General features: G+C 38.2%; 1 protein-coding gene across 3 annotated transcripts in view; it reads right to left on the bottom strand.

Moving 5' to 3' along the window:
- Kcnmb2 (potassium calcium-activated channel subfamily M regulatory beta subunit 2) overlaps nt 1-27,931 on the bottom strand; it is a 274,696-nt gene that overhangs the window by 203,416 nt on the left and 43,349 nt on the right. Inside the window, exon 2 of one of the 3 annotated variants that reach the window (XM_010632430.2) lies at nt 24,718-24,816. The exons of the other annotated variants lie outside the window; for them this stretch is intronic. Coding sequence (XP_010630732.1) covers nt 24,718-24,737 — 20 coding nt within the window. The 5' untranslated portion in view covers nt 24,738-24,816. The remainder of the gene's footprint in view (nt 1-24,717; nt 24,817-27,931) is intronic. 3 annotated transcript variants of the gene reach the window in all.

Below are 27,931 nucleotides of genomic sequence, written 5' to 3'. Positions count from 1 at the left end.
TTTTTTTTTTTTTTTTTTTTTTTTTTTTTGTACTGGGGATTGAACTCTGGACCTTTGGCTTGCGAGGCAGGTAGCAGACCCACTGAGCTAAATCCCCGGCCCAGGAATTATGTTTTCTTAATATCCAGGATGATTACCTCTAGATAGTGAGTTTTGAACTATATATTTTCAATGCATTAAATTAAAAAGTAATATTTCTTTAGAATAGTACAATGACTTAAGCAAATTACCAAAATAACGAGAAAAAACATTTTCACATTTGAAAAATAGTTCTGAGTGAAAGGAATTTGAGAAATTTTTGTTTGCATTATTTAAAAGTATATCTATCACATACTCAGTCACCATAAAGAACATTACATCTGCCTAAACAAAAATAAAACATCTTTTCCTCCCCTGTCTGTTGCCAAATTTCTCTAGTGAATGGAAGGATGGCCACCCAGTCCTAAAATTTCTACAGAGAAGAAAATGGAATTATTTCTCTGATCATTCATTCTAGCTGAGTCTTGTGAAGAAAGAACGGGTTGGGAGATAAGCTAGGCAGGGCTCATTTTCCAGGTTCACAAATGATTTGGCATGAATCTATAGGCACATCATCAAAGTTACTGTCTTTTTCTATTGTTCCATCTATGAAATGGGGATTATAAAACCTACCCTATCTATTTTAGGACTGTTTGATGAGAGAACAGAGGGGTTGGAGCATTTCAGCTGTATGTCTTTTCAGGTCAAAAAAGTTTTTACCAGCTGGAGGGTAAAACTGCAAAATACTTTTGCATCCTGTTGGCTTTCCTTCTTGGATTAAAAAAAAAATCCCATAGCAGTTCAGATTCCCCCTATATACTTATAATGTCTAATGCTTTCCTTTTGAAGTTTGAATTTAGTACTCTTATCTCATATATTGCCTTTACTTTAAGCCTCTCCATCCTGTGAATATAATTTTCTTTGCACTCAATGTATGTTTTCATGTTTGTGTAGAATGATTTATGTCACAAACCTACATTTTTAAGCCCTGCTACTCATCTGCAACATCCAAGTCTCCCAAATAAAAAGATTTTATTTAAAAATGAACCCAGCTCTCCCACAGCTGGGTAGGAACATGGGTTCCATGCATGCTGATTTGCTCTTTTCCTTACCTCTTTTAAAGAAAATCTAGTTTCCAAGGACTGCTAACAAGATAACAGAATAAATTTTCACTATGTTGATTCTTCCTAACCAGGAGCAGGGGATATCTTTCCATTTTTTAATATCCTCTTCAATTTCTTTTTTCAGAGTGCTGTAGTTTTCAGTGTAGAGATCTTTTGCTTCTTTTGTTAGATTGATTCCTAGATACTTCATTTTTTTTCATGCTATTGTAAAAGGAATTTTTTCCCTTATTGCTCTCTCTGTGAATCTGTTATTTGTGTATAAGAAGGCTATTCATTTTTGGGTATTCACCTTGTATCCAGATACTCTACTGAATCTGTCAATTAAGTCTAGAAGTTTTTTGGTGGAGTTTTTTGGGTCTTCAATGTAGAGTATAATATCATCAGCAAATAATGACAGTTTAACTTCTTCCTTTCCTATCTTTATTGCTTTAATTTCCTTCTCTTGTCTAATTGCTGTGGCTAATGTTTCCAGAACTATATTGAAGAGAAGTGGTGATAATGGGCATCCTTGTCTTGTTCCTGATTTTAACATGAAGGTTTTCAGTTTTTGGCCATTTAATATGATGTTGGCTGATGGTTTTTCATAGATAGCCTTTGTTAAATTGAGGTATAGACCGTCTATTCCAATTTTTTGCAGGGTTTTTATCATGAATGAGTGTTGAATTTTATCAAATGCTTTTTCTGCATCTATTGAGAGGATCATACGGTTTTTGTCCTTGACTTGGTTAATATACTGTATTACATTTATTGACTTTCGTATGTTGAACCACCCTTGCATCTCTGGAATAAATCTGACTTGGTCACAGGATGGATGATCTTCTTAATAATCCTCTGTATTCTGTTTGCTAGTATCTTATTAAGGATTTTTCAATCTATATTCACTAAGGAGATTGGTCTGTAGTTCTCCTTTTTAGTTGTATCTTTCCCATATACATTCAATGCAATGCCAATTGAAATTCCAACACTATATTTCACAGAACTAGAAAAAAGAATCCAAAAATTCATTTGGAGACATAAGAGACCTAGAATAGCAAAAGCCACTTTAGGCAACAGACACATGGCACCAGGTATAACAATTCCCATTTTGAAACTATAAGCCACTGTGTTAAAAACAGCATGGTACTGGCAAAGAAATAGGCCTGAGGATCAGTGGAACAGACCGGAAGACACAAAAACAAACCCAGATGTACTCAGCTACCTCATCTTTGACAAAGGAGCTAACCATCCCCACTGGAGGAAAGATAGCCTCTTTAATAAATGGTGTTGGAAAAACTGGATCTCAACTCGCCAAAGATTAAAACTAGACCCTGTCTTTCACAATGCACTAAATTAAAATCCAAGTGTATTAAAGATCTAAATATTAAAACAGAAACACTAAACTTGCTGGAAGATAAGTTACACAGAACTCTTGAAGACATTGACATAGGAAAAGACTTTATGAACAAATTCTCAGTAGCACAGGAACTAGCAGAAAGAATCAACAACTGGGATCTCACCTTATTAAAAACCTTCTTCACTGCGAAAGAAACCATCAACACAACTAAGAGACAACCTACAATGTGGGGAAAAAGTTTTACCAGTTGCTCCTCAAAGTACTATTATCTAGAATATATAAAGAACTCAAAATAATCAGTCCCCCCAAATATAAGGACTCAATTGAAAAATGAGCACCTGAAATGAGCAGACATTTCTCAGACAAAGAAGTAAAAGCAGCAAGTAAACATATGAAAAAATGTTCCACATCACTGGTCATTTGAGAGGTGCAGATAAAAACAACACTGAGATTCCACCTCACCCCACAAAGAATAGCTGCTATCAAGAAATCACACAATAACAAATGTTGGCGGTGTTGTGGGGAGAAAGGAACCCTTCTCCATTGTTGGTGGGAGTGCAGACTGGTGCAACCACTATGGAAATCAATATGGAGATACTCAAAGAGCTTGGACTGGAGGTTCCATTTGACCCAGCCATCCCACTGCTGGGTATCTTTCCAAAAGAACTAAAAGAATCATATCACAGAGAAGTATGCACACCCATGTTTATAGAGGCACAGTTTGTAATAGCTAAATCTTGGAAACAGCCCATTTGCCCATCAGTTGGAAACTGGATAAAGAAGATGTGGTTTTTCTATAAAATGGAATATTACTCAGCCATAAAGAACGAGAAAATAGATTCATTCATAGGAAAATGGGTACGTATTGAAGATATACTCCTAAGTGAAATAAATAAGTCACACATGTGTAAATACCGAATAGTTTCCCTGGTATGAATAAACTGCAATAATATATAAAATCCTAATAAGATTACTGACATTTAGAAATGGGAAGAAAGGAGCTAAAGGTGTAGGGAAGGTGGGATGGGTAGGGGAAGGGTAATAAGGGAAAAGAAGAAAATGAAAAGATGGAAATAAAGTGTTTGTAGATGGGGAGGGGAGGGGGGGTGAAGGGAGGGCAGGGACAAGGGGGAAAAATGAGAACCAAGACTTGTCATATAGAGGTACAAGATCCCAACAATGTATGTGACTGTACTGTATTCTTAAAATGTACCAATAAACACAATTAAAGCTGAAAAAAAAAGAATTAAGGTAGGAAAGGATATGGAATTTGAATTTCAGAGAGATTGGTAAACATGATTCTTAAGATAAATATGTCCCAAGAAATATTTGGAGCATACTGATACCAAAAAAAGTCTTCACTGTTTATTGGAAATACAGATTTAACCAGGTGTTTTTATCTTGCAACCCTATCCCAAAATCTTTCAGAGAACTTTAATTAGTTCTACATTAAAAGAAAAAATATGAGAAAATGAAAAAAATGGAAATAAAGTGTCTGTAAATGGGGAAGGGAGGAGGGGGTGAAGGGAGGGCAGGGATAAGGGGAAAAAATCTCGTAAAGGTACAAGATCTCTGTGATGAATGTAACTGCACTGTATACCTAAAATGTACCAATAAACTCAATGAGGAAAAAAAGTATTTCTACATTCTCAACAGGAGGAAACCCTGGGCTGAGGAAAACAGCTAAACCCAGCTGGTTCCCATAAAGTTCTCAGGAAAAAAAAATCCTGAGGCTCTCTACACCCCATCTGTGGATATTTTCATTCCTATGACCCATTCTGGTTGGAACACAAAATTGCTGTGATAACTGGAGCTAGATAAACTTCCAGAGTAGAAAAAAAAGTGAGATGGCATGGTTACTTACTTCATTAACTCCTTCCTTCTGTCAACAAAGCCCTTTGAATTTCACCTTTGGCACTTGATATTTTCATAATAGCTGGATATAAAGCTGCTATAAAGATGATATCATAGATTTTTTTTTTAAAAAAAGTTGTCATTATAAGCATAGAAACCAGTAAATTGCATATAACTTCATCTTTAATATATCAAAATAGGTCTTATTGTATATATTGCTCTGATTTTAAATCATGTTTTCTAAAAATAAACAGTTATCTTGGGAAAAACAAAACAAAACAAAAAAACAAAAAAACAAAAACAAAAAAGATAACAGAATATAGGAGGAGATTACTTATGTTAGATAGTTATTATTTTGACCTGAGGAATCATAGATGCTTTTTTATCTTTTTTCATAGATGCTTCTTAGGGCTTCATTTTCACTATTGATGATAAACCAGTTAGCAAACCTGAAACATGAATTAGTGAATAGGTGTGAGCATGCACACATGTCTTTTCTGCATACACTCTGATGGACTAATGCTAAAAGAAGCGATGACCATATTTACTTTATCCACTCCTTTGGCAAGCTTATGTATAAATTATCAGGTAAAGTAAAATACTTTTCCCAGAGACTGAGAAAATACAACTCTAATTGTGGTCCTCACATGGGACCATGGTAGAACATGCAGCTTGAAGAGGTGTGAAGACATTCTGTAAGTAAAAACACTAGCTTTTAAGTGGGAGCAATAATATATCTGCAGCCTTCTTGTCTTTTGATTTCTTCATTTATTGCTAACATCATTTCATATTTCTAAAAGTCTTGGGATTCAGTTAAAGCTACCTTCCTCCCCTAAGAAATCCATCCTATTTGCATTTCGCTATCTCTTTCTTTATATCTGACTCACCACTAAGTTTCTGCCCCTGGTCTTTGGAATTGTCTTCCTTTCTCCGTAAGAGACACGTGCTGCCGTGGGAAGAGGACAAACTCTAAATCCGATTCCCGATCTGGTCCTATTTTACTCTTCTTACCCTAAATTGTGAGGTTAATTTTTCCGTCTTTGAACAAAGCATCAGGTTTGATGTTGGGGAAGGCCCACTTCTGTTGCACAGACAGCTGTTCTCACACAGGGGAAGGGGAGATGGAGCTCTTCAACTTCCTTTCAGAAGGGAACTGATTCTCATGGCATAATCCCTAAAAGACTGGTGCCACCATATTTCAAAATACAAATTCCAAAAGAGCACAAATGTTCCGTTTATAGCAAGCCCTAAAAAAAAATCTTCCTAACCTTAGACAAGGCATTAAACCTTTTGGGAACTCTTTTATTGATCAATAAAGCACATGTATTTAATTTGATAACATCTAAGCTTTCATCAGCTTTGTGATTCTGTAGGCCATAAACTATTATATTATAGTTACCAGTACAATGTGTAATGCTTATGGAATTGTTAAACTAGCCAGGAACTTAGAGACCATTTAATCAAATGGAGTAATTTTACTTATTAGGAAACTGATAGTTTAAATAATTTACTTTGTTTCAAATAAGTTAACTATCCATATGATCAGATTCTGGACTTTCTCATATATCAAATCACTTCCAAATCAGTATCAGTCACTGATAAATCAGAAGAATGATTTGCAAATGCTGAGAGGTATTAAATAAAGTGAGATTTCTGGATTTCTATGTTTTAAAAATCAAATCTTGTCAGTCTTAATTTTTTTAGTTCATTTTTCTTGCATGTGTGTATGATGTTTGACCTCGAACCCAGGGGCTTTCACATTCTAGGCAAGCATCCTAGCCATATCCACATCCTTTTAAAATTTGTATTTTGAGACAAGGTCTTGCTAAATTGCATACTTGAATTGAGCTAAAACCAAACGGTCAACTTGGGTTTTAAGAAGATTTCAAACATTTCAAGGTGCTGCTGGCTGTATACTATGAAATATTCATGGTCCTGGCTAACACTATTTTTCAACTACTTTTAATTGCTTCTTTCAGCATCTTTCCTGTATTGAACCTTAGCCTGTGTTGGTGGTGTAGTTTCATATTTTGGAATTAATTTTGTAATTTATTTCTATCCCATCTGACTTCCTCTGTCTTGTCCCCTTGTTGTGGTCACACTCCTTCCTGTCTGGCTGCAGGTCAGTGGTGTGGTTTACTCCACCCTCCCACACCCATGATCACACCGATGAAGGAACAGTGTTCCTATTTGCTCATCCCAGAAGCATGAGACTATTGCAGCCAGGAGAGCGGGGAAGGAGAACACACTGAGGATGAAGCGATGAGAGGAAAGAGATTAGAAACAGGATGCTCTTGAGAGAAGGAGGTGAGCAGAGCATGTTGCCTTAACCTGCTGAGCTCCTCTGAAAAAAGGCTGCTGCAGCCACCTTGGGATGGTTTTGTAGTGAACACTGTTGTTCCGGGGCTTTGAACTGTGTCACTGGCAGGCATTCTCTTAGACCAATACAAGTGCAAGTGTCGGTTTTACTCATCAGCCTTCCTGGTTGCTTTCCCACAGAGATGACATCTTCAAATATCCATGTACATAAAATTCAGGTGTTTAAGCTAGAGAATCAGTAGAGCTTCCAGTTCAGAGAATTTCTACTGCCCAGCATGTGGCAGCATCATGCTGATACTGTGTCCAGTTACTCTGCTTATCATTCAACCAAGACTCCCTTCCTTAAGGTCAGAGTGCCCTGTGTACAAAGCTGAGGGATGCCCTGACGTCTCTGATTAGTCCTCTCTGCAGCTGTAGGACATACCCTCCTGGGGAAGCTGTCAGGCACTGTCCATTTCTTGTGCACTTCTGGGTACCCTAGGACCTCTGGTTTTCTTTTGTGACTTTTGTCTCCCCTCTCCAAGATTTTTAAGTAGGGCTTCTCTTTCTATCTACATGTCCTTTCTGGGCCATTTCTACAGCTTCATTTTCTTTCTTTATGCTCACACTATACCTTGCTAAGACCTTACTCTATGTTTTCAGACTATTTTTCTGTTTCCTTAATCTCCTGAAAAACATACACTTGATTATTTACTTTATGCATATTTGATACATATGTTTGAAATACGTACATTTGCTTATTCCTTTCTACTTATGAGATTCAGAAGCAAAATCCTTAGGACCTGATTAATTGCTATGTTCTGCCCCAAATCAGCCCCGACCATCCCACCTCAGTAACGCAGTCCTTCTGACTCCATCCCCTAAATATCCCACCCTTCCTATATCCACGAGCAACTGTCATTTTTTTTTTTTTTTTTTTTTTTTTTTTTTTTTTTTTGGTACCGGGGATCGATCTCAGGTCCTTGCGCTTGCGAGGCAGGCCACCGAATCACTGAGCTAAATCCCTGGCCCCTCAACTGTCAGTTTTAAGGGCTTCATCACCCTGTCACCATTCCTGTGTCCCTGTTACGATCGCATGCTGTCCTGAGCATTACTTTGCGGAAGGTGTGCTCCCATCCGTCCCCCAAGCCCAACTCGGACACACTCCATCAGTACTTCTCTATACATGGTCCTCAGGCCAGCTTCACCAGTACCGTCTAGGAGCTTCTTCAAAACGCACATCTCCAAGGGTGCAACATCAGAAACTCTTGGCGTTGCCTCAGCCTTCTGCTTTAACTCATCTTCCGGGGGACACTAGTGCTCAGTAGTGTAAGAAAACCTTACTAACCTCCTCCTGACTCATTGTGTGTTTGTGCTACTTGGTAATGGTCCTTTTACCAAGCCACCCATCACACGCACATGCTGTCGTTCCCATGCTTCCTCTTCATCTGGGGACTCTGCCTCATCCCTCAGCTCTTAGTGCCAGTTCCTCCAGAGAGCCTCCTGCAATGCCTAGAGCTGTGGTGGGGCTTGTCCTGGGCATCTCGGAGCACTCACTATGTTCCAGGCATTGGCCGCACAGCACAGCTGGTAACCAGTGTATTGGCCTCAATCCACCACTCTTGTGCCTCCGCCCTCTACCATATCAAGGAAGTCCGTAAGCCTGTCAAGGAGAAATCATGTACAGACCTTTTATTATTAGTACAGAGAGGTCTAATAATTCAGTCTGGCAGAGAACTCTTCAAGTTAACTGCTCTCCTCTATTCTTTGCCAAGGCTCTTCAGGGCAGTGCACAATTACTGGCCAGATATTTGCATAATGGTTTTTCTTTTGTTGCCTTTGTTATTCTGTGGACCAAACTAATTGCCTTAGAGGGCCACCTTTAGCTTTCGACCTCTGATAGGAACCCTCTCCACTGATAATGTAAGACTTAGGTAACTTGCTTTTTCAAAGTACAATACAAAATTTAGTGGTGGTGCTGTAACTTTTGGACAATCAGAGAAGGAGAAGAAGCCTCAGGTGAAATAGAATGAATGACTTCCTCACACTTCCTTTACTCTTTGACTTAAAAGTGGGGCCCTTTCTGAGATGAGGCTAGGAAAACAATTTTTAATTTTTCTGTAGTATTTATGAATCTTACTCTCTGCATCAGCTGTAGAGAGGAACTGCACCAACTTTGAGAAAGTGCCATCCAAAGAGTTTTGTTATTTTTTGCACAATCCAGAAACCCTCACAGGATCAGTCATTAAAAAGAAAAGAAAAGGAAAACAAACAAACTATGGTGATTGGGTAGAAGAACGCTCAAGACCTTAAAAAAATTACCTGCTTCACCTTCCTGAAGCTTTGCCTGTGGTTTCTACCATCACTGTCCAGAAATCTCCATCGTTTTTCCTTTTCTCTGCAAGGTAGAAGGTCCCTTTCCACTCCTTGGGAAATAAATGCTTACATATAATTCTATTTTATAGAATAGAAGAAATATTTGCCTTGAAGAGATATGTATGTCTGCGTAAGGTAGCAATACCTTTCACCCTAGCTAAGAAGTGGAAGCAATCCAAATGTCTGTCCATGAACAAATACAGGACCAAAATGTGGTATGGACAAATAATGGAATAGTCAGCCTTAAAGAGGAAGAGTTCTGACACGTCCTACAACATCGATCAACTTTGAGAACATTACGCTATGTAAAATAAGCCAGTCACAAAAAAGACAAATACTCTTATTTGCAGAAACTGAAGATTGACCTAAAAGTACTGTGGTGCCTTGGTTCACAAACTTAATTCATTCTACGATTCTGGAGAAGGTGGCCGTGTTCCTGAACCGATGTGGAGTTCGAAAATGGAAGCAAAATTTTGTCACATGCTTTTGTGCTCAAATCAAATTGCTTGCTTGTGACCTGAGGCATTATTGTAGAATAATGATTACTAAAGGTTGAGAAAGGAGTGTGTGAGAGCACGATGGGGAAACTGAGGTTGGTTTTGATCAATGCTTGCTAGAGGTATGTATGAAAATTTCTCACTGAACTCCGTTAAGATGTATAATTAATATCTGTTAGAAAAAGAGTGGATGGTTAGGCAGATTCATAGATGGAACAGATAAATAGGCAAATTGTGAATAAGAATGAGGCTACATTATACACATTATTTTTAGTTAAAACAATTAGGCCTTTATTTTTAAAGGAAAAAAGACAAATACTGCAGGATTCTATGGTATGAAGTATTTAGCACTGTGAAAGGCTTAGACACAGAAGATAGAATGCTGATTGCCAGGGGCTAGAGGGGAAATAAGTTGAACTTTTATGGTTACAGAGTTTCAGTTTTGCAAGTTAAAAATGTTCTAGAGAGTTGTTACACAGACTTAAAAATGGTTAAGACAGTAGATTTTATATTACAGTTATTTTACCAAAATTTTAAGTTAATGCATCAGGGCCGGGAATTTAGCTCAATGGTTCTGCTGCCTGTGTCCCAAGTGTTAGGATCTGAGTTCGATCCCCCATACCAAAAAAAAAAAAAAAAATAAAACCAATCAAACAAAAAAGGACAGCTCAAGTTTTTTAAAAAAAAAAAAAAAAAAAAAAAAAAGTCAATGCATCAGATAAGGCATCAGTCTATGAGAAAAATGTTTGAAGAACACAGAATATTTGAAAGCTGTGCTTGCAAGTGACAATTTATCTCCAACATCCAGGGTGTGTTTTGATTTGATTGCACCACATTTAAAAATTTTCTGTAGTCTGGTGACTCTTTTTCTTTTTATAAAAATAGCTTGTGCTACAATTCCAGGCTAATCAACAATAAAAATCTCTGGAAAATCTTCTTTGAATTAAATTGGGAACACAAATTCAGCAACTGCTAATGTGTTAAAATTTGATTTATATCACATTTGATTTTTGTCAGTTTTTCTTTTAAGTGGTAATTAACTTCCTACCTAGTTTTACCTCTCTCCAGCAACTCTATACAAATCTGCAGGGCTTATCTTTGCAAAACACATAAGTGTCCTTGACATTTCCTTAAACACTTTCAACCCAAACCCTGTAGTGTGGCACTTAGTCCCAGCTGTCCCTGAACAGCATTTAAATTTCAACCTCAAGACCCTCCCCAAATCAAATGAATCAAATTTCTTGGGACGGGGTGAGTGTACTTCAGAAGCTCCTGAAGGACGGCATGCAGGAAGAACTGGAAATATCTGTTTCAGAGGAAAGTATAGACAGTCCTTAAAATGGCAAAAGATTCTTGGGATTTAACCTTTCCTCATTTTTCAATATGGCCCCACACACTTCAGATCACATGAGGGACCTTGGGCGCTGGGCACTCAACCCCTGCCTCTCCTCTCAGTTGTTCCCTCTGCTCTGGCCTTTTCTGTTTTATTCCCCCCTATAGATTGAAATTTCACCTTGGCAGCACAGCTCAAGTATTGGCTTCATGTTGGTTCATCCCTCCCACTCTCTCGGCCCCCTGCTCTTCCTCTCTTTTCAGGTCAGTGAATCATAGCCTTTCTTCTGACTCTGTCTCTCTCTTACTAGTGTCTGATACATTATTGCTGTGTGTCCTTAGGATAGTTTTCCCTCCCAGCAAGAGTGAATGAATAAAAAATGAATGAGTGGACAAAGGAATAAATAAATCAAACATCAATTAGATTTTTATCAGTTTGATCACTCCACTTCTGTATAAAAATGTTTATCCTTTTTGTTATCATATATAATTTGAATCACAGAAAGATGTTGCTTTATAGCTGTCACTAGGCTGGACTCAAACCCAGAGTCCTCTACAAGATCCTGAGTTCAAGCCACCAAACTCTTTAACAGATTTAGGTGAAGAGTTGATATTGGAAAGGTTAGGTATCTTAGCTCAGGACTATGCCTTAAGGAGATATTCAGAAGCTGGTGTCAGAGTCTAAGTAGACCTTCTGCAGGTGGGAAGATCTAGTGGTGGACAGAGAGGGGAGGGAGAGGAGGGGAAGGGGAATTAAACGGATTAAGATGAAATTGGTCATTTGAGAGATGCAGATGAAAACAACACTGAGACTCCACCTAACCCTAGAAAGAATGGCTGCTATCAAGAAATCAATCAATAACAAATGCTGGCGGGGTGGTGGGGGAAAAAGGAACCCTTCTTCATTGTTGGTGGGAGTGCAGACTGGTGCAACCACTGTGGAAATCAATATGGAGATACCTCAAAAACTAGGATTAGAAGTCCTGTTTGACTCAGCTATTTCCCTGTAGGGTATCTTCCCAAAAGAATTTAAAAAATCATACCGCAGTGATATATACTCACCCGTGTTTATAGTGGCACAGTTTATTACAGCGGAAAAAGCCTAATTACCGTCAACTGGAGACTGGGTAAAGAAGGTGCCTACATGCATGTGTGTGTGTGTGTGTGTGTGTGTGTGTGTGTGTGTGTGTGTTTTGTCTTTTTTAAAAAAATAAAATGGAGTACCACTCAGCCATAAAGAATGAGAAACTAGAGACATTTATGACTAAATGGATGCACATTGTGGTCATACTCTTAAGTGAAATTAATAGGACACACACGTATAAATACTGTATAGAAGTGCTGGGGATTTAGCTCAGTGGTTCTGTGACCTACCTTGCAAGCAAGTACAAGGACCCGAGTTCAATCCGGTACCAAAAACACAACACAAAAAGAAAACCAAAAAAAAAAAAAAAAAAACCACAAAAAAAAAAAAATAAAAAAAAAAAAAAAAAAAAAACAAAAAAAAAAAAAAAAAAACCCACAAAAAACAAAAAACTGTATAGTTTCTCTGGTGTGGTAAAGTAAAAGTGTAAATAAGGATCAAAATGTATATTTGATATTGTGTAATAGGAAGAAAAGGTCTAACAGTGTAGGGGAAGTGGGAGGGGCAGGGGAACCGTAAGAAGGGAAGAGAAAAAATAAGAGAAAAGAAAAAAATGGAAAGGAAATCTTTGTAAAGAGGGAAGGGTAGAGGTGTGAAGGGAGGCCAGAAAAATGGGGAAAAAATAAGAACCAAGATCTGTCATGTAAAGGTACACAATCCCAATGATGAATGTAACTGTACTGTATTTGTAAAATGTACCAACAAAAATATTTAAAAAAAGGATTAAGATGCTATATCCACCAGCTTCCTATGATGGCTGTGTTCACTATGTGCTGTAAACATGCACTAATAAAAAGACATATATTAAGGCTCCATGATTCATTTTTCTTGCTGGTCCTTCTCCAACATTTGTTTTTTTGTTCTGGGGATCGAACTTGGGACCTTGCGAGGCAGGAGGCAGCACCGCTGAGCTAAATTGCCAGCCCACCAACATTTTAACATTTGGGTATTACAGAGCCAATACAAAAGAGGGAACTGCAGTTAAGGAGATTGCAAACAGGGTCGGTTTTCACTGCTATGACTTTGCCAAAGAGGGAAGAATGAAATTCAGCACCACAATACTTTGCTCATAACCATGTCACTCACAACCCATGGCAGAGTTGGGTAAAGGGGAGGTGCAGAATATATCACAGAAGCATATTCAGGTGAAATGACTGACCCTGTGGTACTGGAGCACCGTCAATATCTCTGCTTCAGAAGTCTCAATGCACCACACGGTTAATGCTGTGATTTGTTGCCTCCCTTCATCTACAGGTGAAAACGACAGTGTGATTTTGCCCTTGCTCTCAGGCTTTGCATGCCAATTTCATTGCAATCAAAACTCCCCTGCTGATATTCAGTTGGGCTGGCTGTGCAAACTCAGGGCAGGGTACAACAGGTTGAGAGTACAAGTTCTTAAAGTGGGGTCTGCCCACTTACAAGCAACTCCTACTGTTCTCAGTGGCCCTGTCCCTATGGCACATTTTCTCTTTTTATTGGTGATCCTGGAAGTAACCCATAAACTACACATTAATGGAATGGTTATTGAGCATTATGTGTTTATCTTTTACTTATTAACAGTACAATCAACATAACATTCAGTATGCCTTGCAATCCTAATTGATTCAGCAAGGCAATGATTTCCAATTGGACGAGGATTTCCTTTATGATGCAGTAAAAATCTGTGATGGGTGAGAGGTACAAAAATGTCAACTTGAGAGTTGAGCTCCTCCCTGCCATGTCTGTTTAGTGCAAATAGCTTGAGACTGTGTGATTTGCCTGTTCTTTTATGAATCTCTCAGGGGGTATTTTTGAGCAGGCCTATATTACTATAACCCCAACTATATTGAATTAATTTTTATCTGAAAAGAACATAAACATTTAACAAAGGACCAGATTAAGTGAATTGCTTGAGATCATTGCATTTAAACTGTCTTTTTCTCAAGAATAAGTACATTTAAAAAATGCAAATAATTATGTGTATCTCTTGATCCCTTTCATTTTTTGTTCACGTTTGCTTTGCATCTGTGCGAGAGTAAAAGCAGGGACCCCTGGGAAGACTGAGCTTCGAGATGGAACCCTGCAGACCCTCTTCTTTCTTCCTCAGCCATATAGAAACCTTGATTTGAATCAAGCTATAGAATGGGTGCATTCACTAAAAGAAGTTCTCGAATAAGCCACATGTCTGATTTGGTACAAAAAACGTTCTGCTTTTTAGAACACAGAAGTTCTTTTCAGTCTGGCTGGCTTTAAGGTATCTTACTCATTCTCGGACTTCAGTACTTTTAATAATATTTAGACAGTTTTCAAGTTGGCAGTGGTAGGCATGTGGGGGTAGCATTGAGAAGAGAGCATGAAAAATTTTGATGAAACACTTAAGCAGAAACAACAAGCAATTAAATATACCCAGAAGAAAAAGTGTACTTTGATGTGGCTTGTATTTGATATTGTCTTATGGAGAATGGGACTTGGTCCTGAGGAGTAGTAGGAGACCAGAGTTTGGAAAAGAGTGCTCTTTGGAGGCATATAGACTTGAGGTCATGTCTGAACTCATCCAATTTTCATACAGAAAATAGTTTAGCCACTCTGACTTCATTTCCTCACTCATAAAATAGAAACACATTTTTCTAGTAGAAATGCTGTGCATCTTAGATAAGGCAGGTAAAGACTAAGAATGTGGCAAATTAAAAAATCTGTGGATTTGTTCTTATTCTGAGTTATCATTGTTGAGAAGAGGTTACTAAAATTGAAAATAGGTATTTAGAATGTGGATGCAGGTGACTGTGGGCAAAAAGTGTTCAGTGGATTAGGATTTAGCATCAAGATGGGATGCAATGCCTTGGTATCTATGGAAACAAATCTAAGTCCAAGAGTGGTAAAGACTGACAAAGGAATGAAGTGACAGAGTGAAAGATGAGATCAAACCACACCTAAATTTAATCATTCTGCCCCTCTACTATGCTTTTTTGGAGAGCTCAAGCTACGTTGCCTGAGGGTATTTTGGTGATTAACCTGGACCAGCAGCACATGTGGTCCAGCAGACCTCCTGAATGCTGTCAAGCAATGACTACTCATCTTCTCAGTCTTCAGTTTGAAATGTAAAATTTACTTGTGTGCCTTGTTATTCTGTGAAAGTTTCATTGGCAGAAAAACTAAAGATAGGGAGGACCTCAGGCTCTTTGCTGAAGGGACAAAGTGAGGCAAGCACTTGGACCACGAGGATACACACCACTAGCACCCATTCTCGGCTCAGTGGGCCACTCCACCCTCTGAGCCTTACTTCCTCAAATTTAAATTGAACATAATCACACTCAGCTGCCTACTATGTGAGTGGATGTCACGTGGTGGAAAGTCACAGAGAGATAATGGATGATAAAGCACATTGCAAACTGAAAACCATCATAGGAGGATGTGAGGAATTTGTAATGTGTGTAAACACCTCTTTTACTTGTGACATTCATTGGAATCTAGACAAGTTCATCATGCTGATGTATTGATTTTTTGCTTCTTTTTGCAAATGTATTACCACTAAAGCACAGAATAAGATGTAATTTTTAGAGCAATTGTATTCACTGTGTCTCTATTAACCTAATAAACAAGTCCATTAGTAGTATGCTCTTAGAAATGAAAATTGTCAACAAGTTCTTCATAAAGCAAAGCAGTGAAAAATAAAATTTCTCAAATGATACTGAAGCGAGACTTTCACTTTACTATGTAAATTGGGATGTCAGAGTATCCGTCATTCATTTATCCATTCATCTAACTTTTAAAGTGCTTTTTATATGTTAACATTCTTGTTTTATATCCATACTCACTTATCAATAGTGCTTAAATGTCTAAGACTTCCAAGCGAGTTCCTCTAGGTGTAACTTCCTCCTTGAAGTTCCGGTCACACTTCCGGCTCCCTACAAGACACCTCCTCTTGAGTTCTAACAGGCATCCCCAATTCAACACTGTGGGACTGAACTTCCAACCCTGCAAACATGTTCCTCCAACTCTCCCCCAGCCAATGCCTACTCCAATTTGTAATTGCTGTAACCCTAAACTTCATCCTTGATGTCTTCTTTCTCTCACACTGTATAGCAATTCATCAACAGATCTTACCAGTTCAAAATATAAACAGACTCTATCAACTTTCCACTGTCTCTACCGCTTCCAAACTAATTTCATGTTCAGAGTAGTGTATACATTGGTCTCTATGCCCCTGATTTCATATTCCCCACTCATGCTAACATTTTTGCCACTGCAGCCAGAGCTAGCCTTTACAATATAGAATAGACCATGCTGACCTTTTCTGTCTTCCTTCCACTGACTTTCTACCTCATTCACAGCTCGGGTCCACTTTTTTTTTGCCTTCCACTCTGTTTTTTCAATATTCGTCATTTTGGTTTTGCCTGGGTGGCAGCCTCCCTGGTGTTGGTTAAATGCACGAAGTACGCTGAGTAGGTAAGGAAGAAGGAGGAGGCAATCCTCGAAGAAGGAGATAACAGCTTTTAAACGAGGTTGTAAAAGGACTTGGCTTGCTCAAATTAACAAAATAATTAGGGGTCTCTTCTGTCACATCCAGAGGTTGGCTTTATTCAGTAGGTGATGGCAGCCAAGGAAGAGACTTGAGCGCAAGAGTGACAAAATCAGACTTGGGTGTTAAGGATTTAAAGTGAAAGATACGTTGAAAGAGAAAAAAATGGTGCAATGACATAGGCAAGGGATATGAAGGACCAGTCCGTGGCAGAAGCATTGGTAGTAGAGAGAGGATGATGAGGATGATGAGGATCATTCAGGAAGCAGAAATGCCATGCTATAAACACTGAAGGTACATTGGTCAAAAATCGGTTAAATCCAACAACAACAAAAACAAAATGTTGCCGCTCACTGTTTTTGAGTAGATTGTGGTAAAGAGAATGCATATTAGTGACTTGGAAAACTACTTAGAAGTAAGTTTAATAAATTTAATTTATTCAATAAAAAAACTGACTGACAAAGGACCAGAGCATGTCTTTTGCTGCAGTACTCACTGGCTAGAGTCTAAAGCATGTTTAATTATGAATGCCGAGACAGATTTCATTCCATTGTCCCTGTAGGAAGAACTGAGTCAGGTGATATATGATTTCTTACTGGTTTGCTTATTTTATTAGACACTTTTTTCATTTCTGCTACTTGTTCCCAGATGTATCATTTTCCATTTCACACATCATAAATATGTACATAAATATTTTAAAAGTTTCTGTTTCTCCAGGTTGACTACTTACCATATAACGGATAATAGCTCAAACTGAGAAGTACCTAGGTAATAAACTACTTGGTTTTCAAGCTTAAATGAACCTGAATCTCTGGAATAGCATGTTAAGGTTGGCAGGGAATTCAGAGATCGTCTGTAATACCCCACCCCAACACCAGAGTACTCAGTGCCCTATTTCATTTTAGAAATTAAAGAAATTGGGCAGTGAAGGGACTACTAAACCTTATATTCTCAGCAGCCAAAATACAAAAAATTTGGAATTCATAAATGATGTCTTCTCAGGCTAAATTGTAGCAAAGGAGAGAGAGAAAGAGAGAGAGAGAGAGAGAGAGAGAGAGAGTGAGAAGGGAGGGAGAAGAACCTTTGGTGTGTTTTAGAATCCCTGGAAAGCATGATAAGCACCTAAACTTTTCTCACAGAGGTTGTGATTCAGGAGAAACCTTCACTTTTAAAAAATATCCCTTGCCACAAAGCTAATGCAGATGGTATATGTACAATGGTTTGAGAATTTATTAAATGAAACTGAATATGTAGTCACAAGTAAGGAGTTTACCAAACACATATTTTTAAAAGTCTCTTTTCCTGATGTCTCTTTCTGTGGAAAGCAACTTAGACTATCAGAGTGCCTTTCTTGGTTGATCAGACATATTATGATAGTTATGAATCCAGCTATGTCTTTCCAGTAGTTTGAGTCAAATTTTTCTGAATTTGATGTAGTTTGTACATGCATATTTTCTTAAGAGAATTCAATACAAACACAAATATTAAATGGAATCTTTATCCTCAGTGCACCTCTCTGGCTTATGAAGCAGATATGGTTGTTCTGTTATGGGAGGTAGAGGCTGCTCAGAATTGTCTTTGTTTTCAACACAGAAGTCTCACTTTCTCAGTGTGACATACTGTGCTCAATCTATCCTTTCAGGAATGGTTGGCTTGAGGCCTGAGGATGAGAGATCACATATCAGGTAGCCAGGACGTGACCTATAGCTGCTGGTATAGTTAAGATAATTCAGATTCTCCAGAAATACTGCCAGCAAAAGAAAAGAAAAAACGAAAGCCAAGGAAAATAAGTAGGTTACTGATACAAGGGGGTGGAGGATGCACTCCTTTGGCCTTGCATGGACACATACAAATTTGAATTGGGTTATTTTAAAAGATTGTATAGGAATCATCTGATCCAGTAATTTTCACCAGAAAACAAAATTTCATGGCAGAATCCCTTTTTTGAAGCAAAGTTTTATATAGAACCTCCAAATATAGAAAAATAAAGGCAGAGCTGCTCCGAATGCAGCCAGGAGGTCAGGATAAGGGAGAGGCTTGATCCTCTCAACCTGCTGATGACCAGCAGACATGATATGGTACATCAGAGCCCCGGGGCTTCACAGGAAAGTGCTGTTGGAATCACATTTCTTCGATTTAGAGAGCAGCAATCGTGTCCAAGGAAATGAAGGGATTTGCCTAGAGGAGAAAGTTCTGGAGCTTCAGGATAAATAGACCCACAAAAACCCAAAATCGAACTGCCTCTTGCTCTTGATGGGAACTTGAGAGTATTACAACATACACCAACAATGGAGGCCCAGCAAGAGACGGTTGGTAGTGTCTGGGCTCATCAGTGGGGCTACCTGGCTTCATGGTGGGCTCCTTTAGGAAAGCCTGGCCTGAGGAAAGGAGAAGGGAACATTAAATGCCCCTGGAAATTTTGGGCTAAGCACAAGGATGGTGTTTGAAGTGGAAGCCACAAGTTCCTCATTGTTTTGTACCTGAAAGCTCATTGAGCAGGTTGTAGAAAAAGTGGAATGAACCCTTAAGAATGGAGGAGAGATGAAAGTCTTGTGATTTGCACAATTGAGACAAGAAATGTTACAGTCCACTCTACTTTTTGGCAGATCCACATACATGTTCATTCTTCAAGTAAATATTTGTTGATTTGCATTATTTAATATCAATCAGATATGGACAGGTTGGGGATTTGTCTGTGGGAGTTTTAAGCTCTGTGGACAGACAGTGAGAGAATGAGAATTACTTTACATGAAGACTCATCAAAGGGTGATTTATATAGCCAAACTTGGTTGGTGTACACCTTTAATGACAGCTATTCAGGAGGCGGAGGAAGGAGGACTACAAGTTTATGGTTGGCCTGGACAACATAGTGAGATCTTGTCTCACAATAAAATTTAGAACAGCTGGGGATATGGCTCAATGGTAGAGCAGTTTCCTGGCATATGTGAAGCCCTGGGTTCAATCTCCAGTATTAAAAGAAAAAAAAATAGATGATTTATGATACAAGTTTCTTCTCTGTTCTAGTTTGCACTTTTTACAAGTTTCCTGGGTGCAATTCTAAAGCGACTGGCTTGTCTTCACTAATCTTCATTTTAGTCTTTTAGTGGCTAATACAACATCATAGAATGCTTTGAAATAAAATTAGTTGACTTGCCTTTCTTTTATTCAAATAAGAATTTAGGAAATCTTGTTTGAAGGAAAGAAAATAACAGTCTTGCTCCAAAATTTCAAGTGCAATATGACCCAAACTCTATTTCTAAAATGATTAAAGTATGATGTGAAAGGAGGGTGGTTGGAGGCATGTGCACTGGAATGTGACTCTGTGGGTTTGGGCAGTGTCCTCACCAATTACAAGTGGTGTTATTCTGGCTAAGTTACCCAACTGCTCTGAATCTTAGTTCCAACTTGTAATAAGAATGCCTACTGTCTAATATTTTGAAGATTGAACAAGCTAATGCACATAGCGCATGGAGATGTGACTGTTACATAGAACTTTCAATAAATATCAACATTTATGCCCAAGAATGGGGACATTAGGTGATTTTTCCCTTCAACCTCCTAATTTCATACCACATAATATAATCATGTTATATATTATGACAAAATAATAAAGTCACAAATATAAACAAAGAAAAAAATCCATACTTGAAAATGGAAAATTAAAACATTTTGAAAAGCTCCTCCCTTTCTCAAATCCAACACAGCAGAGGTTATTTATTTATTTGTTTTTTAGATACGAGGGGTGCAACAGAGGTCTTTGAGAATGCTGTGCAAGCCCATTACCACTGACCTGAATCCCCAGCCCCCTGAGGTTCAGTTTTTGGGTGGAAAAGTATGTTTATGGAAGGGAGAAAAAGGGATGGAAAAGTTGTGCAGAATTGTTTTGCCTACTCTTTTTCTAAATACCCATTTTTCTGTCTTTCTCCTCATTGACCCTGTGTCACTATGAACCGGCCGCAAATGGGAGAGTGAGGGGAGAAAGGTAAGAAGAAGAAGCCTAAAAATGGTTCAATACAACTTTCTGGTTAAACTTCCTAAACCTAAAAGGGGTGGTGCTTTAATCTTAGGCCAGCCCAGCCTGCTCAGGTTTACACTTCTGGGCCAGTAATTTTTAGTACATCGATGTAAGGACAGCTCTCTCTTGATCTCCCTTCTTTGTAAGTTGAGACATAGAGATTCTGAAAAAGATCACCAACTCAGGATGAAAAATTCAAAATGTCATGTCTGTTTTTCGGGAAGGGTGTTATGGAGTTCTGAAACCAAGCTTCCCTGCTGTCCTGCCACTTCAGTGAATTGACCAGCAAGGATTTGCTGAATAGTTGCTCTGAGCCCAGATTATAAAACTCTGGCCTGGCCTGGTCACTGCTCCTCAATATGGCTTCCTAAGGGGCTGGGGATTTGGCTCAGTGGTTCTGCCTCCTGCCTTGTAAGTGCAAGGGCCCAAGTTTGATCCCCTGTACCTCCCAACAAACAAACAAACAAACAAACAAACTATGGCCTCCTAAGTCTTTTTCAGGTGTGAGTGGAAGCTGGCTGGCAGGACTTGAGCTGAATGAGTCCCTGTGATCCACTGGCAAGTTTTGAGCCACCATCCCTGCTTACAGGGATTAGGAGAGAGAGTGGAGGGATCAGCACAGGCTCTCATGTTTGCTTGCGAGCTCAGACAGAACCAAACATGCCAATACAGTTTAGTGATTTCACAGGGCACTGAGTACTTTTTTCAGAAATCTGGGGTCTGGACAGACATATGCTATTTACCTGATTGGAGGGTTTGGAAGATAGGAAGTGGGCAACTGGATTGTTGTATGAAACATGCATTACATTTGCTTCATAATGTGTTTGTTTCAAGTAATTTTATCATTTATAAACTTACCTTTTCACTAAAGGGCCTTTTTTAAGGACATAAAAATTGGTTAAAAATCAAAACTTAGGGCTGAGGATTTAGCTCAGTGGTTCTGCTACCTGCCTTGTAAGTGCAAGATCCCAAGTTTGATCCCCGGCACCAAAACAAACAAACAAGCAAACAAACAAACCTAGTAAGTATTTAGTACTTGATTTGAGCCCAAGGGTAAATCACTTAATTCACATAGGCTCTGTTACATCACTGAGTAGTTCCGTGACCTGAATATTTATTAGCTGTTGAGCTCTTTCTACATTCCAGGACCTTGCTTCATGTTTTAAATCTATAATCTCATGAATTACTCACAATAGTTCTTTGGATGGATCATCATATTGTCTCCAAGAGGAACCTGAGGCTTAGGGCCCAATAGCAGTTACTAAATGCCCTGCAGTGATACATAGTTAAGACTCAGTTTCTCAAGTGTGAAACAAAACCTTCCCTCGTGTCTATCTGGAATAAATGGGGATAGATACATACATTTAGACATACAATATAAACCATACAAACATAAGCATATGACAGGTATAAATGCATATAAACATTAAGTTAAAAATTTAAAAAATTGTATAAATATATTTATATACATGCCTGATATGTTAAGAAATACCTGATAAATAGTATTATCTCAGCAGGGATCACCTCACTCTAGAGACCAATTTGCTTCGTGAAAGAATACACAGACATAAGGAAGTTGAGAAGGAAACGAAGCTGCTTCATTTGAGGTTTGTTACCATCTTCCTGGGGTCGAGTTCTAGTTACTTCTTAGTAGCTTCCTGCTCAAAGTTTCCTGAAAATTGTCTGTCTCCTGCTAGTTAAATGAATTATTCACTGCTGGGACTCTTCTACCTTACCTCAGGAAACAGTGGGTGACAGAGCTTTTAACTCTCATTCAACTCACAGAGAGAATGAGACTTTTTTCCCCCACCGGTGCCTTTCCCTGCCAGGCCTTGAGCTTCTTAATGGCAGGGACTGATGTGGACCGTATCAATCTCCCCAGACTGGCACAGAACCTGATGTAATGTATGTGCTCTGCTGCCTGCCATCGTGTTGTGGGTCAGGCAGAGGCCCTGGATACCTCCCACAGGAGGTCCCCCGAAAAGGCCACTGAATGCTGCTTATGGAAGGTAAAAGATCGTTGGACTGCGGGGGTGCTTCTTCTCCCTGTCTTAGCTCAGCCCAGGATAATTGCTCTCTGATGGCAAACATATAGGAGCTATCTATTAGAAATGGATAAATGAGGGCCCGGGATTTAGCTCAGTGGTTCCGCCGCCTGCTTCGTAAGCTCAAGGACTTGAGTTTGATCCCTGGTACCAAAAAAGAAATAAACAAACAAAAAATAAAACAAAAAAATGGATAAATGAAGACACAGAAAGATTTTCCCTAGTAGATAGAAGAACACAGCATCAAAATTGTATGAAGTTAGCCTCATACAATATCAGTAGGCTAATGGATAAGTAGACCAGTGGAGAACAGGACCACATCACACTCTGACCTCACTACTATGATTATAAGAGAAAGGTGGCCTTTCAAATAAGGTAAGGAGGAGAGACTATTCCATTGTAATACATTCAGAGAAAACCGTATTTCTTCTGTCCTGTCCCGAATAAAATCCAGGTGGATGAAAATTCAAAGCCTAAAAACTATATCTTACTACAGAGAAGCATAGGAGAACACTTTATATATATATATATATTTTTTTTTACCGGGGATTGAACTTGGGTCCTTGTGCTTGCGAGGCAGGCGGCGGAACCACTGAGCTAAATCCCCAGCCGGAACACTTTATCATCTTGATATCAAATTAAAAAACCCATAAGAGTAAAGATGGGCATATTTGGCAAAACAGAACAGTTAGGTGTAGTGAGGGTGATGCAAAGGGTATATGGTCATGCTGCTTAGGATAGGGAAAAAACACCAAATAGAAAATGCCTAGAGAAAACATGTATGTATTATCGATATCTGTATATTTTCTCCCTCTTTTAAAAAAACTAGATGGTGTACTTACCTCAGCATTCTGCGAGCATTAGCTGGACTCTCTTTGAAGTTGAAAACCTCTGCACAATCTCAGCAGGTTTTTCTTTGCTTGTTTAACTACTTCCTTCTCTTTCCTACCTTCCCTTCTCTTTCTTTCCTCTTATTTTTCCCTCCCACTCCATCTCCCTTTCTTTCCCATTTCTCTTTTGAAAACTAAGGTAGAATTTTTAAGCACAATATAACTTTAACTTGTATCAGTACTATTTTTTAAATTAACAACAGTTTCTTTTTTTTGTCTTTGTAACGTGCGTCTAAAAAGCCTCCGTCCTCCAACACTTTTCCCTCTTTTCAAAAAGAAGTATAAAGGACTGACTTTAAAAATGGCTTCTAAACACCCAGGATTTATTTTAAGTTGAAATATAATGTTAACTAAAACAGCCCATCTTCAGACTCTGACATATGTGATTTGTTGCTACACTTACTATTTGTGTGTGTATGTGTTTTCTGTTCAGAAGCATGACAAAAAATTCCTTAAAATTTGGATTTTTGCTGATGTTTGTATCTAGAAATTATTTTCACTCCTATTTAGGGCACGAAAAGTCAGGATGGAAGGAGCCCTAGAATCCACCTAGTCAAATCTCCCATTCCAAATGAATTTACTCGACAAAAATCCCTTTTGTTCTATCAATGTGTTTAATATCACAGCTGCTTCTGCTTGTGAATGAGGAAAAGATCAGGGAACAGGGCAGAAAAAACAGTGTGACCAGGAGATGTGACATTCTGCATATCCTAAAATCTTTCTAATTTTTTTTAAATACCACTCTTCCATGCAAAAAAGTTAAATTGCAGATTGCTTTACAAAAGACTTTATTGTCTGGGTGGAACTTCTGTTCTACCCCTACACACTATGAAATAAACTTACACGGCAGCATAAGAACACTTATGAGAATGAATTATTCCTAAATTATCAGCTCACATTATCATATAAATGATCACTTTTGCTTCCTCTCCGAGGTGCTATCATCCCTAATAAAGCAGTTTGTACATGTTTTAAGTGAGACTACATTGCCCCAGAAAACTAACATTATATTGCTTTAATAATAAAAGAGCAAAATTAGGCACAGTTTTTCAATGCCCAAGTCTCTAGATCAAATACAAATCAGCCTCCCCTATATCTGTAGGAAAAAGAAGTCAAATTTAACCTACACATAGTGTAGTATAAAGGAACCCTGTGATGGTATATTATGAGATTCAGATCAGATGTTGAAATCTATTCCCAGCCTTGAGTCTCTCCCCCTCCCAACCCTAGAAATTCCTCCTACAAGAATTCGGATCTCTAGAAGAGAAAGTAAGTGGAAAATAATGATCCTACCTTTGATGCATGGTGGTCATGAGATGGATAACAAAAAAGAAGTTCTAGTGAAAGAGATGGTTAATATAATGGTTTGGACTTAAATGAGGCAGATTGACTCTGTGGAAAAAAAAAAAAAGAAATGACCCTGAGGGCAGGAAAACAGACCTTCATAAATTTCATCATGCGTCATGTGGGGCAGAAGAGCCATTGAAATTAGTGCTTGTACAAGTGCATTATCATGATGCTGTTTTCAACAAGTTCTGCTGAAGACTGAAAGCTACGAGCACTTTCAGAGTTGATAATTGCTTGGAAAGATAATCTACTTTCTGCTCATTGAAATCTAAGTGAAGGAAAGAGGATCCTGTCCAGAGAGTTTTAATTTGTCTGAAAGCCTTAATCAGATGATGAGTTTTCCTCTGTGGACCCCTCTTTCAGTCTGTCAAGAAGAGCTCAGCTGCTAGAGCTGAAAATGTTAGTGGATAAATATTCCTTACTAGAAAACAGAGCATTGTAGGTAGGTGCATGTAAATACAATATGTAAACAATGGCTATGACTCAGATGACTCTGTTTGCCTTCTGAATGGAAGGGAAGGAGGTTATTGTAATTGTTATCAGTGTAAAACAGCAGGTGTAATAATTAACTCACCCTTTTACCAAGAGAGTGATTTGAATGGGTGCTGCTTTCTTGATATTCCTACAGTGGAAATCTCAGTGGTCAGAAATCAAGAAAGAGGGATGATCTTTTCACACAAACGTTGGTTCTTGAGAAGGAGGGAGGGTGACAGAGACAGTGTGTGGGAGACTAAGCATTTCCCTCCTGCAACAACAGCAGGACAACCATTTCCTGCAGGATAGTATCCTGCTTTGTTTATCATTGGGTGCCACCGATTTTTCTTAGCCTATACATGTAAGTCCCCTAATTTTCCAATGCTGGGCCAGTTTATCATTCTAGTGAAGAGATTTCTATGGTGGACAGTGGAGTGCTCTGCGACCACTACAGCTGTTGGTTGGGATGCAAGAGCATGGTCTGACATCTGTCCCTTTCTTCACCTTCTTAAAAGGGAGGTTAGCATCCTTTCAATCAGAATGGTCCCTAGGCCATCTGCCTTTTGTCTTCTGTGCACTCTTTCATCCTCTTGGAGAAGTTGGACCTCACAAAACATGGCAAAAACAAGACCATTTTTGGTTAAATAAGTGATAATTCCAGTTCTATTCTCCCTGTCACTGAATCACTTTTAGGCCAGGAGAGCAGACAGTTTTAATGCCATGGAGTGCAGTGAACCTGCTTTGGAAATCCAAGAAGGGAGTTCTACCAGTTCCTTCTTTCCTATTTTAAGAGTTTCAGAGTCTTTTTGAGTGTTTTTATAGGTATTATCTCATTTTATCCCTCAAACACAGCTGTGAAGAGTATGGCAGATATTATTCTTACTCTCTGGAATAAATCTGAATATCATAAGTCAGAGATGTTGAGTTACTTTCTAGTATTATACAGACAGTGAGTTTTGGCTATGGAAAGAAAATTTATTTTCTGCTTCTAATATCTGAGCTCTTGGGATTATCACATTAAAAGAACCCATCAAAGTTGAATGGTTATTGTTACAATGTTTTGTGACTTGGTCATATTTAAATAGCTTAAATTTCTGAGCCGACTATTCCAATTACAGAATATAATTTCCAACTACAGAATTAAGTAACGTTTCTTATAAATTCCAAGCTAAGAAGAGATTGAAACTTGCTATTATGCTTTTTTTATGTCGGTGCAACTTAATTCTGGTTTAGATGAGAAGATAACATTCAGCCAGTGATTAGTACAACCTAATGTAATTGCGGATGTCACTTTGTGAAATGCAAAGAGCAGCTGGATCATATCCTCAATAGCCAATTATCCTATTATGCGTAATAGCAATTTTGCAACTTTTTATTTTGTATTTATTTATTTTATTTCTTTTGCAACGTTTATTTCTGAAACATGCATTTTAATATGTGGCAATAACTGTAAGGTAACTATTCTATATCAAGTAAATAATGTGTACTTTAAACCTATTTACTTAAAGTTCTAAACAATACATTGTACTAAACTCAAAACAGTATTTTTCCTTTCTTCTTTATTTTATTTTTTCTTTCGTTTTATAACCAAATGAACCATTCTGAAATTACATCATTTTGAAAGAATTCTTACTTTGCATAGAAAGTTCACATACATCATTTCTTTTCATCTTTAATTTTATCACCAAAGATCTGAATCTCAGAAAAATAACTTGCTTATGACAACACAACTGTTTTAGTGGTACAAATACTGTATAACCCTGGGTTCTTTCCTGGATCATACTGTTTCACAAGTAAACCCATGCTTGTTTCTCATGACTTTGCATGTAAACAAAATCACAAGTTTCCTAATTCTGGAAGACCTAAGAGAAACTCAGACAATGATAGAGAAAAGATCATAGTCTGAAGGGAAGTTCAGTGTTCCACACTAACTTGTAGTGAAGAATTAGTGACCAATGAGGGGAAAGATCACAGAAAGTGACCTATTGAATGCTTGCCAGCCATATTTATAAAGTCAGATAATCCTTATCTTGTAGTTATATGACCATAACTAAAAGGAATAAACTATTTGCCATGCTTATTTTCTGACTTCATATGAGCTTGGGATGCTGTAGAAAGGTGAAATAGCTTGAGAGTGGAACCTCTAAATTTGGGAAAAGCTTTCAATTAAAACAAAAACACATTTTGGAAAAAATTATTTTTCCCCCATGAATTTTCCAGATAGTCTCAGACTTGGCAAAATCCTTTTTGTTGGACACCCTAAGTGCACACCACAAGCACGTTGGGATTTATATACAATTTCTAAAACCTGGGATTGGTGAAGAGCTACTGGGCATGGGACTTGCTGTGATTCCCTTTACTCTATACTAGTTATGATCATTAGCATATGTATTTGTATAAAGTCTCTTGGTTCACAAGTGCTTTTACATCTTTTTATTTACCATTGACACTTATCTTCCCAGTAATTCTGCAGGATACTGTCACTTCTGATTACCAGTAGATGGTCTTTTTATTTTCTTGAATTGGTGCTTCTTTATGCTTGGACATCGATTAGTCACAGCTCATAATAGCCAGCGTATACTGATGATCTCTGACTTAGGATGGTTTGCCTTGAAAATTTCTAATTGTGTGATGGTAGAAAAGTGATACTCATTCAGTAAAAAACAGTGTTTCAACTTTTGAATTT

This window comes from Fukomys damarensis, unplaced genomic scaffold (assembly GCF_012274545.1).
Source record: "Fukomys damarensis isolate Sample0158 unplaced genomic scaffold, DMR_v1.0_HiC HiC_scaffold_12, whole genome shotgun sequence".
NCBI lineage: Eukaryota > Metazoa > Chordata > Mammalia > Rodentia > Bathyergidae > Fukomys > Fukomys damarensis.
Note: the sequence above shows the minus strand (reverse complement) of the source record. Positions and strands in the feature narration are given on the sequence as shown.